This window comes from Acanthisitta chloris, unplaced genomic scaffold (genome assembly GCF_000695815.1).
Source record: "Acanthisitta chloris isolate BGI_N310 unplaced genomic scaffold, ASM69581v1 scaffold11296, whole genome shotgun sequence".
In the NCBI taxonomy this organism is placed as follows: domain Eukaryota; kingdom Metazoa; phylum Chordata; class Aves; order Passeriformes; family Acanthisittidae; genus Acanthisitta; species Acanthisitta chloris.
In genome coordinates, this window is record NW_008678724.1 from 30,184 (window position 1) to 47,639 (window position 17,456).

The following is a 17,456-nucleotide window of genomic DNA, read 5'->3' on the forward strand; positions in this document are numbered from 1 at the left end:
GAACAATAAACTGATTTAGCATATTTTTCCATCACTAACCTTTGCACCTGAGCTTCTGATTTATTTAACCTCACATTTGAAAGTTAAATATGAAACTCGTATTTCTTTGGTAAAATTCCTACCAGTCATGGTGTTCAAGTGACAAACTACCAAATGCTAGCACTTTCCCCTGACAGTGAGAAATCCTTAGGTTTATAATTTCTGGTACAATATTAACCATGGGGAACAGGTAGAAGTCTGGCAACAGAGTAGAGCTGAGTTTATTGCAGAGAACATTTGAGGTTCTTGTATCCTGCACTGGGATCGTGCCTCTAAATGTGTAGTTAGTAAAGAACCTTTGATAGCGAGAGATGTGTTTGGTGGCTTGAAGTGACTGAGCTAGTTGAAAAGGAAGGATTTTAGATTGAGCCAGTAGGGATGTTGTACCCTCTTCTCATTTCCACTGTGACAGTCCCTGTACTACTAAAGAGAATGTAGATCTGGGTGGAGGAGAGCAGCCAGTAGGCAAAAGGAACCGATATCTAAGTTAAAAGCAAACCTTCAGCTGACTGCACTGTGTCCTTTTGCACTGACAGTACTCCTGTGAGAGAGGGAATTTTCAAGAATGTGGTAGCTTTTCAGGATGGACGGGCCAGAAGTGAAGTACCGTAATGACTGGTACTGTGTCAAATTTTACTCAATATATTCACTTGTGACCTAGAATGAGAGTAAACAGTGAAATATCTCAGTTCATGCATCATACTTAATTTACTGGGAAGATACTAGATGTGAGGGAACTGCAGAAACATCTTACAGAATGTAATTACTGGGCAAAAAGATAGTAGCAACTGTCATTGTAGATAAATATGAGTTAATGCATCTGACAAAAAAGATCTTTAACTCTGCCTGGGCAGTCCTAAACTTGGAATTAATTTGTAAAACTCAGGAAGGATACTGCTGTCATCACTGACAGTTCTCTGATATTAATCATCTCTCATTGCACAGTGACAGACAAAATTTAAGTCAACAAAGCATCGGCAATAAGGAGCATTACAGGTAAGGCAGGAAGCATTGGTTTGTTTCTGTATGTGACCATAGTGTCCCCACATCTTGAATATTAGAGTGCTGTTCTGGTGAGGATCTTGAGGACAACTTTTCAAGAGTAAAGTTGGCGAGTGTATGCAGAAAGGCAACTAAAACAACAGGGAAGAAGCAGCTTCCTTGTTATGAGAAATGTCTGTTTGATTTGGGGAGCATAATGCTTCTCAGGAGGAGGTTTCCAAAATTATGACAATAAATAAGGTAAATGCAGAATAAAATATACCAGATTCAGTAATGGAACTAATGATCACTTAGGCACAAGCTGATATAAAACAGGAAAGAGAAAGTATTTATTTATTTATGCAATGGGTAAAAACTGTAGGGAATTAGCTGCCAAAACACTATATTGTGGGCAGGATATATGAGCAGACTTAAAATGATAAAAGAACCTAATGGGCAAATGGTTCATAAACAGCTACTGAAAGGCGCAGATTTTTTGTTGTGCAGGTGCACTGCCATCCTTGCCTTGGACACTGACCTTTACACTTTTGTGTGCTGGTCCTGGTCCCGGTGCCATCTTTGGCAGGATTGTGAGCCTGAGAGATGTACCACAAGTGGAAGAGATGCAGAAGGTGGCCAGGCTTGGTTTTGCTCACTGAATAACGTCTCCTCTTGCCATCGCTGAGCTTGGGTGATTTACACGTCTGACCCATAGAAAATATAGAATCATTGAGGTTGAGGGAGACCTTTAAGGTCATCAAGTTCAACTGTCCACCTAGCACTACCACTGCAACCCCTACCTAGACCATATTACCCAGTGCCAGATCCAGATACCTTTTACACACTTTCAGGGGTAGTGACTCCACCACCTGCCTTGGTAGCCTATTCCAATGCCTGACCCAATAAGGTGTTCTTTAAAAATTCAAGTATTCTGTAAAGTTTCAATCTGTTCCTATGTGTTTCCTATGGATTGTTCATAAAGCTTCATAAAAAATACTCTCATGAAGATCCTCTGAGGAAGTTCAGTATTTCTTCATGATAAGAATGAGGGCATAAATTTATGAAGAGAACATTTGAATCTCTGACACCATTGAGATTTTTCAGGCTGGAATCTCACAAATAAAAAAGAAATAAAAGTGTGGGGGAAGAGGAAGCTACCAGAAAAGAACAATTTATACTGATGCATTTACAACAGTGGTCTGTAAACTTTTTTGCTTATGCATTTCTGTCAGTAAAAAGATTTTTGAGCACATCCTCCCAACATATCTTTTTTTAATATACATTATATACATGTACCTCGGCATTTTGGATATTTCTGTCCTGTACCCCACTGTGCCTGCACCCCACTTTGGAGACCACTGATTTAGAGTGTGCAAGCATTTAAATAGTGCACTTAACATAAAAGTGATGCCTGCAAAGGGGTCTAAAATGAAGCAAACTGTGTGGGAATAATATGCCTGGTTATATTTAGATCAAGTGGATTTTGAAAGTCTCAGAAAGACTAAAGCAAGTTTTCCAACAGCAGCCATCAATCACGGACTACTTCCTAATTGCCTGGAGGCATATCATTTAGCAATTTGGAAACCGAACAAAGCTACACCCTTCATTTTTACTTCTGTATGATATTCTTCTATTCAGAGAGCTCTTGCAAGCTCTGCTCCAGAGACACACACCATTAATTGAACATTTCATTGCTATAATTCTGCTCCCAGCAATCAATCCACTGTGCAAAATGATTTAAAACTTATTTTTACTCAGTGTATGAAATACAAAAGTTACACCTTAATTTCAACATCTTTATTCTCTTCCTGAGCTTTAAAAAAAGCAGTTGTTTTGAACACTGCTATGACTGTAAAACAGACCCACATTTTGCCACATGCAGGCAAAATTACAAAAAGGAGAACAGTTTTTAGCTCTCTTATTTTGTTTAATATTCTCATGATATATATGTATAGACAGCAGCTGTACATACATAGCCATGACTTAAAATGGTCTAATTTGGTCGACATCAGCTGTGGCTTGATGAGAAACAGGAAATAGAACATCTCAGGTAGAAATAAGAATAGAATCGTGGAATCATTAAGGTTGAAAAATACTACCAAGATCATCAAGTCCAACCTTCGACCAAATACCCCCATGGTAACTAAACCATATCACAAAGTGCCATGTCTACTTGTTTTTTGAACACTTCTAGAGATGGTGACTCCACCACTTCCCTGGGCAGCCTGTTCTAATGCTTAACCACTCTTTCAGTGAAGAAATTTTTCCTGATATCCAACCTGAACCTCCCTTGGCACAATGTCCTATCCCTTGTAGCCTAGGAGAGACCAACACCCACCTCACTATAACCTCTTTTAAGGTAGTTGCAGAGAGTGATAAGGTCTCCCTGGGCCTCCTTTTCACCAAGTTGAACATCCCTAGCACCCTTAGCCACTCCTCATAGGACATATGCTCCAGACCCTTTACTAGCTTTCTCTAGATACAATCCAGCTCCTCAGTGTTCTTCAGGAAGAAGAGCACATGTTTTGTTTTGTTTGTCCTTTGGACTGCCTATATACTGGTTTTGGTAGTGAAGTAAGTTTGAGAGTAAAGAAAAATTAAATCAGAGTTAAATTATTTACTTGTGGCAATAGTCTGTGTATGCCAAGTGCTACAGAAATAGGGAATCATGATTTATATCTTAATTGCTTAGACACAATTGATGCATTAATATATCATACCTAAAAATAATCATCAGTCATGTCTTAATGATAAAATATTTGGTCAAATGATAAATTATATTAAAGATAAATTTCTAGAACTTTCTAAACTGTACAGATTAGTATTGAGCTATACACTGTCAAATTGCAAATATTTTATATTGTTTCTTTTTTTTCCTTTGGAACAGATTGTCTACTGAATATTCTGTTGGTTTGCTTCTGAATCTATTAACTAGCTTCTGAATGATGGAATTTTGAATAACATTCTTAATTGTCAAGTTACAAGATAACATTCTAGTTTCATCTCTTATGTTCTATGGACTGTAGAAGATAGTAGTGTGTTCTTAAAATCTATTAAACCAGCCTTGGTTCATGTTTCTTGATCAAAAGAGGTAGGTAAGGATTGATTTATAGTCCATCAAAAGAGTGTTTGCATTTGTTTCTCTTTACACAGGGAGAGTAGGGCCTGCAGACCATGTTGAAACTGAATTACATCCTTAAGAAACAATATGGGGGAAGACAGAAGTGGTGAAGGGATAATAAATTATCTGTGGAGACATTGATTATGTGATCCCAAAATGTTAATGTACCATCAGTGTGAAGTTTTGAAGTGAAATTAAGTTGTGTATAAAAAAAATGAAATTCTAGTGTTACAGGAAAATTTGGAAGCCATGTGCAGCTTGAATTGATTTGATATATTGCTTCTTGGCTGTTGTTGCAATTCATCTGAGTGAAGTTTGCTTTCTCAGCTCTCTGGCTTCTAATGAAACTGCAGAATTGACTATGAGTGAGAATCTGCCTCTAGCTCAAGTGATATAAATCAACCAAAAAAAAGACTGAAATTGGTTAAAACTGAATTTATACTTCAGCAAGTTAATCATCTTGTTAATTGCTAGGTAGCTGTCCACCAAATGACAGGTAGAAGTGTGGGCATAATTAGCAGATATGAGCCAGAAGTTTCTACCATCATGATATGCTGTGCTGGCAGGAAAAACCCCCTAAAATATTAGCCTGAGTGGACAAGGAGTGTGGTGTTCTATAAGAAGAGGGTTATGAGTTATTTAAGACAGTGATTCTCAAACTGTGGTTTGTGGGGCACTGGTGGTGCCCAGGACACTTGCTTGTAGCTCAGGAAGAGCTGGCTGATTGGATGGAGTTGGCACTCTCACTAGTTTCCACTTGCTAGGTAGAATTAGTAGCAATTAAGAACACTTTTCCAATAGCACTTCTTTTGTGTAAGCGTTTGCTGCAGTACTGTGAATGTGTGGGGATGGCAAGGAGTGGGATTGTGATCTGCACTGCTGCACAGAAGACAGGAGGAGATCTTGAAAGTTAGGTGTTCCAAGAACTGGACTCCTAAAAATAGTGACTTGTCCTCGTTGCGTATCACCACAAAGGAGAGAAGTTACACAGGCACAGAGAGTCAATATGCCTTTGGTAGTTTCAGCTCGCTTATGACTCTCATCTATTTCAAGTTGTATGGCTGATGTTGGAGAATACCTGCACTGCTGATTCAGGTGAATCAGAACCACTGGCAGTCTTTTCAGCTAGTATGAAAACACCTCAGAATTAGTATCTGTAGTGTTTAGAAAGTTTTTTGACGAGCAAATCCTTGTTTGGGCTTCAGCACTGTAGTAACAGCAGGTATGTGGCCACATTGAGGTGTGCAGTGACAGCCATGTTTAAAAGGCATTTATGTCTTGCATATATATATATATAGATATAGATATAGATATATAGATATATATGTACGTAGGGAGAAAAGCAGTAGAAAGGCAGCTGAGGTGGCATCTCGCATATTTTAAGCTTATGCATACACACAATTCACATTGCACACATTTAATTTGCATTAATTTCTATTTCAACATTTTCTGCCTCTTTAGGCATATAAATGAAAATATCTGAGAATCATTGAAAGATGGATTATTTTTAGTCTAATTTTTTCAAGGTTTGGTCAGTTGTGTTTAAATATTATAGACCCAGAGAATGTCATAGTCATGTTTGTATCCCAGAACACATTAAAATTCTGCTTAATATTAATGCGGAATTATATGGCAAGATATCTCCCAGTCCAGTGGTATCACACTGTACATACATTAACAAACTCAGGTTTCAAGCATGCCAGCCAGGTAGAATTAAGTTGGCTTCATAACTGTTTCATAGCCAAGAATAGGTTTATTTTAATGTATAGAGAGGAGAAGCTTCCTGTTTACAAAGCTGGTCTTGGCTCTGATTAATCACATTGAGCTCTTCACATGGTGTTCCTCAACAACAAGGGATCCCACCTCGGGGTGTGCGCAGTGGAACTGGATGTTTTCACAGGATGGGGCGTGAACTGTCAGCGCAGTGCAGTGCAGTCCTGCTGCCCCTCCTGATCTGGCAACTTCTGTTGCCCAGAAACCCCATTCCTTCCTTGTCTTGGAAAAGGCAGCCTAAGGAAGGAAGTGTGTGTGCATATGTAAAAGTTATTATGAGGCATTTAAATGTTGAGGTTTTTGTCTTTGCCTGCTAACGTCTGCACTTTACTGTATGGTTTTAGTGCTAGGTGTCTATTTTAAGGAAACAAATGGTCATTTCATTTTATGAACCCACTGGAATGTTTGAAATCTAAATGTGTGAAAAGTAAGCAGCCCTAGGGATGGTGCAGTACTCCGTTTACTTCTTTCCTTTGCACCATATTCAGTTAATTATTCATGGAGGTCCCATAATCATGCCCATAATCATGCAAATACATCCTTAGAGTGAAATCTTGGCATTCGACGTTGACTTTATCAGTCCTGCTTAATTTTAAGCATGTGTCTAAAAGTCTTGTTCCATTCAAAATCAGAACTAAGAAAATAAAATTTTGCCATATGTGAAGTATTTCTGAGTTGCTCTGTTGCTTTCTTTTCAGGCCATCCAAAATGATAACAATTTTAACTGCTCATAGCATGATACCCTAGCAGCCATGTATTTATTTGTAATGATCACTTAAACACTATTAAGCTCATTTTGGTATCACTTAATGCATAGCTCTATATTCCATTGGCTGTGATGGAATAGTTACTTATTTTTGTTGACACTACTAAGAATAGTACTTTTGTCTTTACATTTTTATGGGTATATAAGAAATGAGCTCTCTATATTCTCCTATTTCTATCAAGGTTTTCCACTAAGTCTGTCAACATAATACCTGTTGCATTTTATTTTAAAATGTCCATGAAGAGCTTTCTAATCCATTCTAGTACTTTTTTCAACTAATTCCTCTGTTCAAAGAATCAGATTTTTTTATCCATATCTACAAATAAGAGTGGTATAATTCCGTTTTTAAAGATAGATTTTAAAGCAACAACTTTTGAGACATGATACTATCTTCTGTGTCAAGATGTTTTAAAAAACCCACATTCATCTATCAGAGAGTATAATGTCTTTACTGCATTCCGTGAAACCTTGGATGTAGGTTTTGAAATTGTTTATGGATCATTTTCTGCCTTTCACCCCATGACATAGGTATGTTCTCCAACTGATACCATCAGTTTTGATTAGATGCAGATGGCTTTTAGTGGGGGGAAGAAAATGTTCAAGAATGTGAACCCTATGAAGAGGTAATAGTTACATTTTCTGGTGTCCTGGCTTTCGAAGGCATGTCACAGTTCACTGGGATGAGCAGGGCCGTGATCCTTCAGGATAACTTCTTTAAATGTTTACCATACTATTATAAGGAAAGTAAAAACCTAACATAATTTAATAAACAGAATAATGGGATGGTTCAGATTATTTTCCCCAGGAAAAGTACTTAGGAACCCTTTAATCCAAGTCAGGTTGAAAGACATATTTGCATCTGCTAACAGAATGAAAACAAAATGTCCCCATAGCAGAGAATAATCCCTCATGTCTGAAGGTGTAACAGGTCTGGATTTGGTTTTATTGCTGAGTCAATAAGTTCGTTCACTTTGTAGGTTAGCTGTAGGAAGAAGGCTGATCAATAGTTTTATTTATTTATTAATATTTCTACTTTATGATACAGACCTTTGATTTCATTTTGATATCCACAAAGCTTACAAGAAATGGTGTAGATCTTGATGAGATCAGTCCAGTGTTTAATGGCATTTTGGTTTTTAACTGACAGTGATCTACAGCTGTAAGACTGAGGAACCATCAGTAATGCACAACATAATTTCAGATTCTAAAAACAGTCAGGTTTGGAACATGGACCGTTTCTGGTTTTGGTTTGGTTTTAGGAGTTTTTCCCTTCATTTAAGGAACAGTCTACATGTTTCAGGGAAATGCAGGAAAACTGTAAGGCAGAGTGTGCACGAAGAAGTAACTGCAAATGGCCTCATTCTTAGATAATCAGTAATTAATTAATCTTAACTCTAGTGTATCTGCTTAAATCTCTCAACAAAATCCCAGTAGAGGCTGTGTGCTTTGAGAAACAATAAGGAACAAAATGATGCAGTACTGTGGACTGAGGTTGAGTGAGGGGGTCTCATTGCTGCTTGGTGGATGAAGGAGGTTTTCCTTTTTCCTAGTTTAGTACTTCATGGCGCTACTCTCTTTCTTTAAACTAGACATATTCTTACCTGCCTAAAGGTTTAATTTTGGGGTTTGTGGATTAATGCATCTATTAAAATCATCTAATTTACTACAGCTATCACATTACTAGTATGGTCAGGTGACAGCTTAGTTGCCAAATAATTCCCCATTGACTTAAATGTTATAGCAGTTAATTAAAATTCTTGGGGATTGCCATTGTGGTGTCATTTTTTTCAGAACAGAGCTATGATTCAAACATACTACCACTGAGTCTTTGCTGTCAGAGATTCCAAAGACTTCTGTACTGGTGCTTGCATAATTTTAAGGAAGAAGTTTTATTCTTCAGATAATCACAAAGGAGCAATGTCAGTATTTCTGAATGCACTTTTAGTTTAAAACTCTACTTGATCATATTTGGATCTGTTTTGTGTAGAGTGCAGGTCAAACTCAGTTGCTAGTAGGACCTTTCACCTGTGCAAAGTGAAGACCAAAGAAATCCTTTATTTATCTGTAATGACATATTAGAATGGTTTGAGTTTGAAGGGGCCTTAAAGATCATCTAGTTCCAACGCCCCTGCCGTGGGCAGGGACACTTTCCAGTAGACCAGGTTGCCTAGGGCCCCATTAAACTTGGCCTTGAACGCTTCAGGAATGGGACATCCACACTTCCTCTGGGGAACGTGATCCAGTGCCTCACTACCCTCATAGTGAAGAATTTCTTCCTTATATCTAACCTAAACGTTCCCTCTTCCAGTTTAAAGCCATTCTCCCATGTCCTATCCCTCCACGTCCTTGTAAAAGTCCTTCTCCAACTTTCTTGTAGCCCTTTTAGGTACTCAGTTTTGTAGTGGTGACACTTTAATCTCTACTTCAGCTATCAGGTAAAACTCCCAAGTAGAATAAAGCCCTTGCAGTACCTTGGGCATATTACCATAGTTGCTATGCTGGGTAGTTCAAGTGACTAAGAATGAAACACTCAGCACTTTCTTCAGGAAGGTTATAAAGGAAACTGCTATCTTGGTAATAGGAAATTAATTTTTAAAGAGTGTAACATAACACTGGAGGAGAAAAGATATAAATCTGAATTTAAAGTGGTCAATTTGACAAAAATGTGTTTAACCCCCAAAGATACAAAGTTTGCACTGCACAGCACATGCAAGTAGTTATTTAAAGCACCAACAATTGATAAAAAGCCTGCTACATTTATAGAAAATGCAAGGTGAAATTCTATTTGCTCTCCTCAGTTTTGCCACTGATTTTCATAAATTCAGGCAGGCTTTTACATGTTCTGTTTCGTCCAATTCTCTTGTGTCTTATGTTGTGCAAAGTAATGAAAGAGAGAACGCGGTGTGCTCCTCAGTCAAAATCGTGGCCTTTTGTAATGATGGCAGAAAGCGTAACTCAGTGGGGAGTGTCGGGCAGAGGGCTAGATTTGCCTGGCTGCTGGAGTCATTGCATGCCATGCCAGCCAGCAGCAACCCCCTGGGTGCTCTGGCAGCCTGTGGGGATCAGGGTCAGGAGTGGCTGAGCCACGGCTGCTTCCCTTTGCTGTCAGCTCACGCTCCTTGTGCAAAGAAGAGCCCAAACAGAGGCTGCAAAGCTTTTCACAGGCACCAGTTAGGAGCATTGATTTATGTGTTGTGAGTTAGCACTCATTGCGCAGTCATGTTCTCTGCTGGAATAAACTGACGTAGCTCTTCAGAGTCAGTGTTGTGGCACTAGTTTATAGCATCTGGGAATCTGAATCATTTTGAAAATTTCTAAATCATCAATTTTTAAGGATATGCGTAAAGATGAACAAGTGTTGTGTTTGTGTAAATGGGTCATTTACTCCTTAAGAAGATGCTAGATGGTATTGTTACATAATTTGGCTCTGCTTACTGCAGGTAGTTATTCTAGATACTAAGTTTAACATTTTCATGGATAAATGAAGAGAGAAACCTGCAGTTTCTTTTATACTTCTATTAAAATGGTATCATCCAGGATGAATATATACTAAAGAAAGGTTTTAGCTTAAATTCAGTAGAAGTATCAAGCCCTTCAGAAAATGTTACCCATCAATCTGTCTGGTCACTATGAAGTACAAATTCTGTATTATTACTTGGGCTACTGTATAACTGTCCCTCTCAGCTCCTTGTTTTTTCCCCTTTTCCTCCTCTTAACATTGTGGTGTGTTCGTCATTTTCTCTTACTTTGAAAATAATTCTCTTTATTTCCTGTCTGTGAAATAACATGGGTTGTCTTCCTTGGCCAGCTGTCTTACTTCACTCTAAACTTCGGCTCTCCCTTGTTTGCTCTCAGTGCTTCTTGCTCTACTTGTATCTGTTTAAACTTCCCAAAGTTTTGAAGTGCTGTTTTCAATAGGTGTGACTGTTGGACTTGCCTACTGCGGTGCTGCACCTCATTTGTCATACACCAACGCAATCAATGCCTGTGAAGTGATACTCATCTATTTTTGTGCCCTTCAACACTCATGCAATTCCCACCTATGCTCTATGTACCCAGTCTTGGTGATGTGCAGAACATCATTATTTTTGTTTTCTTCCATTGTTAAACTATATAAAGGCAAGTTTTGTTGAAGTGTACAGTTTTGTTTGTGTGGGCAAGTGGAGGGAATTCACAGAGCCTTGCACTTGGCTTCAGCATGTCCAGAAAACAAGAAATGTAGCATCAACCATCAGCTTCCAGTGGGCTCAAACTTCTTTGCTTTTGTCCTTGAGGTCTCTTTATGTTAGAAATTAAGATCTGCTCCAATACAGTGATGGCTCTCTAACTTCTATTCTTCCAAGTGTTTCTGAAATGTTTTACTTTTTGTTCTGTGTCTTTATAATATGGTGGTGAAAGTTCTTACAGATTGCACTTTCTGCAGTTTTTCAGCTTTCTGACTTCAGAATGCAATCATTCAAATACAGAAAACTTTTCCATCTGTGTTATGTAAAACATCCATATTACATTTGTTTTATGCATGTTAGTGCTTCTGGAGACATTGATTGGTGTAGAACTATGTCATAACACACTCTGTAATGGTCTTTGCCAGAATTGGAGACAATCAACAAAATTCTGGTTCAAAGTTTGTACTCATCATACCTTGGTAGTAGTTACTCTAACAAAGGGAGGCAAGACTGGGAGTGCAAAATGAAAACAAGGCTGTCCTAGATAGCATAATTTTCTAAGTCAAATGTGGTCCTGTATGCTTTTAATAAAAATTTGTGGTTTAGTATTTGTTATGTTTATTAGTTCATTCTGTCAGACTATGCTTGTACTAATTTAATTATAATACAGCTTCCTTTGAAAAACAGATTAGGTGTTACACAAGCATCCCAGCAATAGGTATATAGATAGCAAAGGAAATCAGTAGTTCAATTTGGAATATAAGGTCTTGTTATTTTTGCAGTAAAGAAAATAATACATATGGCCACTTCAGTATCTTGAGTAAATGGTAATTTATTTGTGGAGGATACCTTTACAAAAAAGTAATTGCTCCAATAAACATTAATGAGTGGTATGTTTATCTTACAAGCTGCATGAACAGTTCCTGAGGGTGCTAGGGCCATGTTAAGGTCTAAGGGTTAATCTAAAACACAATGCTTTAAGACCTGGTTCTTGGTGTCAGGAGTTCTTCAGTATTTATTGAACATTCTTTCACAGTTTCCATCCCATTTCTTTGGCATTTTATTGCTTGGTGATACTACTTATCCAGGGTTCAATAATCAAATGAAAGATTAGGTGAAGCTTTCAGGCTTTAAGCAATGTATCTTTAGGGGATGCCCATATTAGAATCACAAACCTTAACTCTTGATTTTTAAGCTTACAGTTCTATTTAAACACTTTCAAATTGCATCGTTTGATTGTAAGGAGGTATTGTCTTTTGCTGTAAGAACAAAACCAATCAAATGATTTATTTAATTTCCAGAATTACACTTCTGACTATGCACACCATTTTAACAGCTAATCCTTCCAAGTAAATGAATTGTGGGGTTGCTCTTTCTGCCTGTCACTACTTGAAGGCAGAAATAAAACTTTCCAGGAGTTGCTTCATCTAAACAAGTTACTTACACCTGCTGCTCCTCCCATCAGTGTGTCTATGTGTTTGTAATGGATCAAGGAGGTGGTGTGTAAAGCCTAAAACACTTGGCCCGATGTGTTGGTTGTACTTAGAGAATTTGATGGAGATGCAGTGGACTTAATATGATCTGAGCTAGCTCCCATGAACCATTTGTTTGGTTGTACCTGATGCTTTGTGTCTTTCCTTTTCCTATGCCTTGATAGGGTCACTGTCAGTATGTTGTCCTGCTTTGCTTTTCTTCCTCTTGATACTTTCTTGTGATGTTACTGCATTTTCATGTGTTTAAACTTGTTTCTTCTTGCTGCTAACATTAAGCTGTATGTTGATGTGTCGCACAGCTGAAGTCAGCAGCATCTTCAGAGGAACTAGTGAATCTTTTTCTAGCCCCTAGTTTAGGCTCTAGATACTTACTTGTCCTTATCCTGCAAAAGGTTCAGTTTTGAAAATCCTTGACAGCAAGAGTTTATAGGAGTGGTTCAGTAGAGTTTGTTGGCAGATATCCTGCTGCCACCTCCTAGAGTAAATGGCTCAGGAAAGAAGAAGATACCGTGCAGGTAGACCAGTGTTTTTACCTCCCTTTCCTTCATGACATATAATTACAAGTCACCTTTTCACGTAGTTCCTTACTTGTTCATGAGTAATTTGGAGGCCTTCTGTATGAGCAGATCCTGGGACAGACTTTAATGTTGCTTCAGGACAAGTGGACAAGTGTATGTACTGAGCTCAAATACTCAGTCACCTGTTGTGGCCAGGGCAGTTTGGAGTTTGGACATGTAAGCATTCCCTTTTGAAATTTGGGAAGTACAAAGGCATGCAGAAATTTGAGGGTACTGTTGGAAAATCTGACATCCAGTATCTTTTTGAATCATCCAGTAAAAAGAAGTCTGTGATTTTTGGAGGCTTTTTAATGAAAGGCTAAATTTTATGAATTGCCAGTCTAAGGTCTGCTTGTATAACTGCTATGCTTTTTTTTTCTGCTGAAGAATTTCCCTTGCATACACAGCAGAAAAACAAACAAACACAATTCTCTGTTATTTCCCTGAAAACCAAAGTCCTCTTTCCTAGCAAGATTAACTTGTCGACAAATCTTAGAGCAAACACTTTATTTTAATCTATCATTGTTTTCTGACTGTGGGTTTAGTAGAGGTCAGAAAAAGAGATTCGTTAAAGTGATGGCGCATTTGTTTTTCTGAAAGCACATCAGAAGATTAATGCTTTGCCAAAGAAAATAAAGAAATACAGTATTTCTTTTAATGCACTTCAGCTAAATAAAGTCTTAAAATCCCATGTCTTGGCCCAGATGGGGTGTTTGCAGTATAAGGTACGAGTTGTATAATTTCTACTATCTGAAAACTGCTTAAATGAGCTCTCCCTCTGCCATGGCATATATTCCACACCTGAGGTGAAGTCACTCTGGTCCCTTCTCTGATGTAGAGCCACTGGAGAGCTGACTGCCAGTGTGTTTGTGCAAGTCTGTTTGCTTATACAAAGAACCCGTTTAAGCTTCTCCACCCAAGAAATTCATGTTGATTTTGGATAATCCCTGGGCAATTTTATTCTGTAAAATAAATAAATAAATCTTCCAAACTTGTGACACAGCCCAGCTCTCACATATTTTGGACTATTAGAAGTGTAGCATTTGTGCTCGGGAAACATGAAGTGACACGAGGCATGGGCAATTTTATATTTGTCCAGATGTGAAATGGGATGCACATTTCCATACAGGGTTACATGACACTGGAGTTTCACCTGATGAGTGCAAGATCAGTCAGTGATAAGAGTTTTGTGTGTGGATCACCCCACACTTCATGCTTATCCTCCTGTGTGGCTTCTCTAGGAAAAATGCCAAGGTGATTGGGTTTGTCAACAAACCAGTATTTCAGAATAAAGGGAAAAGTTGTATTAAACAGCTGAAATAATTCTCTGGGGTCGTTCTTGGCTGTCAGGACTTGCTTGCAGCCTCAGGGAGGTTGTACGTGTATGTTACACAGGCCAATAGCCATGGGGATCAGAACATCCTTGCTCTGAGTGGTGCAAGCAGGGGTGTGCTGAGGGTGATTTGGCCCGGAGCAGTAGAATGCATATCCCTGATCATCATCAATCACAACTAACCCATCCAATTAAAAATCACTTCTGCAAGCTCAGCTCTCTCAGGCTCCCTTAAGGAAACACTAGTGCACAGGCTGGAGTGGACTATGCTCAAGTCCTAAACTCAAGTCTGGGCAAGTGCAAGAAGGAAGAAGCTCTTGTTTTCACTATACTCTTAATCTCCAGCCGCGTCCCTGCTGAGGGTTCTTGCTTTGGCAACACAACTGGTTCTGAACTGGCACATCTCTGCTGAAGTCAGTAATAGCTATGAATATGTTGGGCAAAATCTCTACACTGCTATTTGTTAGGTAACTAAATAGTAAATTAGATATCTAATGTCTTAATAACTAAAATAGTTAACTGTATTTGTCTAACAGTTATCTAAACTTGGAAAATTTTGAGATGGGGCTAAGACTGTCTCTGCGGTATTGTTTGATTGCATGGCAGCAATGTTCAGCATCTCTTTTAGCGGATTCTGAATTTGTGTAGTGAAAAACAGCCATTAACCTAATGAGATTGAATAGTGCTAATTAATTTTTTTTTTGTTTCCTACTTGGTTTTTTGAGTCTTGTGAACCATGAGACATTCTCTAGAAGATTGATACACCTACTTTGCCTTGTTTTTCCTTGCTCTAAGTAGCAAATAAGATGAAATTCTTGTAAAAGCACTTATTTTCTAGAATTGAAATGAAATGTCAAACATTAAAAGACATGCTGATAAATTACTGAGGTGGCAGTGCTTGAGTAAAGCAGTACAGAAATGATAGCAAATGTTTACAAGGGAACATAAGAACCTGCATAAATAGGGGTAGCTTATGTAGGTACTAATGGTCTATGTTAACATATAGGCATTTCCTATTTTTCCTCAATCCGTGGAACACTTCTGTTGTTAGTGCTTGATGACATATATGATAGTTTGTCTTCTGTGAGAAGGGACTGTCATTCCTGGGCAGTATTGCTGTTGTAGGTCCTGATCTCTCAGTGTAAAGTCGGATTGATTTTAGCTAATCCAATGTCCTGAGTTCGATCTTGTTCTGAATGAAGGAGATCACAATACTGGATGATGTGCCATGAAGCTCCATGTGTTTCTATATCATTCCTTGGTTCCCAAGGTACACATAAGGCTTCACATCCTGTGCATATGATTCATCAGTCTATATTTACCAGTGGTGGTAATTTAAGTTTTTAAGTCTGGTAGTTTGTTGTTGTGGGTTTTTTTAATTAATACATGTATTTATTTCAGTGTTTTGTAAAGAAGTTGGGGGAGGGGAAGAGATATCTGAAGTTTTTATCATTGAAACAGAGAATCTTTTTTCTTTTATGTTTCAGACACAGATATTAAGGAGCTAGAGGATGTTTTTGGACTTAACGGACAAGTAGAGCATAAGCTGAGCTTCCTCAAAAAGAATGTGTCAAAAGACATAAAGCTGGTACTGATTGCTCATTCTATTGGTTGCTACATCACCCTGGAGATGATGAAGCGATCATCAGAACTTCAGGTACATGAACCTTCTAGAGTGGGAGTTATTTATTAGCAAAGCAGTGCACGTGCTTAGCCCATGGGTAATGCCATGTGTCTCCCGTAGAAGCTGTATTCTGTTATACAAAACTTTTGATTAAAATGGAACAAAAAAACTTAATAATTAATCCTAATAACATACAGTGAAGTGGTTTGGTGTAAAAATAAATTCTGAATCTGAATTTGTATCTTTAATGCCCTTGGAATATAAATTATTAATAATAGTGATAAATAGACTTAGGACTTTCTTGTTCTCTTCTTATCTTGAATTTACAAGCAGATCACTAGATAATTGGCAATTACATTATGTTATTACACCAAAAATTAATGCTGTTTATGATTTTAATAGCAGTTTCTTATCTCAAGGCAAGCAGATTGCTGTCTATATGTGGGGAAATGTATGGAAATATAAATTGTGATGAGTACTACTATGAAGGACATTTAAAAAATTTAATACATGTGCAAACAGCATTTCTTCTGCAACTCAGTCTTGGTTTGTGTAACTCAATGAGAGCAAGAGCTGTTACTGCTCTGGAGCAATAGGCTGAAGCAGTACTGTGTCCTTGCGCCTCTGTAAATGGCAAACTCTTAGTGCTCAGTAATAACACCCTTTACTAGTGGATGATGAGTGAGGAATATGGAACTTTAATTCTTAAACATTCACATGCTAAATCGTTGCCTCTTCCTGTACATTATGAAATCTTCAGTGCTGTGGAAGTGCTGTGTTAGCATGAAGTCTGTGGTTAATATATGCATGAGTAGGTTCTTCCACTTCTTCATAACCATTTCCACTGCACATCTAACTTTTTTTCCCTTTAAAGGAAAGAGCAACTAAAAATGTGAAACATGGGGATAACCTGATATATTTCCACAGGCATATTTCACTTTGTGATTATAAACAAGGGCATTTTTGAGAGAACTTTTATTACTGTTTTATCTTTTCAGGAAGGAGCATTCTAGAAAACATATGCAGTAATTTGTCCAAGCCAACCAACTTTTATTTGTCAACATCTGTGCAGTCTTTATTGCTCAAATGATTTTTATCTGGTTTCAATTAAACTCTAAATTGTTGAGTAACCTTTTTACACCTGGGTCACTGGATGCTGGCAGCTTGCTATCCGTCAGTGGTTTGAAACGTAGGGATCTTAGGGACACTCTTAGACTGCATGGTGCATGAAGTTAATATATGACAAGCTACAATTAAGATGCATTTAACAATAGAAAATATTTGTGTAGGCCAGAATATTGTGCAACCTTTGTCCCTTTGCCAAAAATAAGTTAACTCTTAGGTTTTATAACATATGAAGTGTGATAATAAGAAACTTGTGTTTCCATTCCCTTTATTTTTACTGGAGTATTTGATTCCCACAAGATTTTGAGCACATATGTGTATTTTAGTAGCTAGATCATTTGATTTTATTTTTGTGTAGTTCTTATGTGATATTCTTTTATTACATGCATTTTGGTTTTGGTCTTAAATTCTCTGCTTTAAGAGCCTTTCATTGCTTACAATTCATTATTCTGAGCTAGAGGTTAATGCGTTGCATTTA

At 37.8% G+C, this 17,456-nt stretch overlaps 1 protein-coding gene across 1 annotated transcript in view; it reads left to right on the forward strand.

Moving 5' to 3' along the window:
• Positions 1-15,886, forward strand: part of LOC103804407 (chromosome unknown open reading frame, human C2orf43) — a gene marked incomplete at its 3' end in the record, with an annotated part of 34,798 nt that extends 18,912 nt beyond the window's left edge. Inside the window, exon 3 of the mRNA XM_009077020.1 lies at positions 15,717-15,886. Within this exon, the coding sequence (XP_009075268.1) occupies positions 15,717-15,886 (170 nt within the window). The remainder of the gene's footprint in view (positions 1-15,716) is intronic.
• Positions 15,887-17,456: the final 1,570 nt, after the last annotated feature.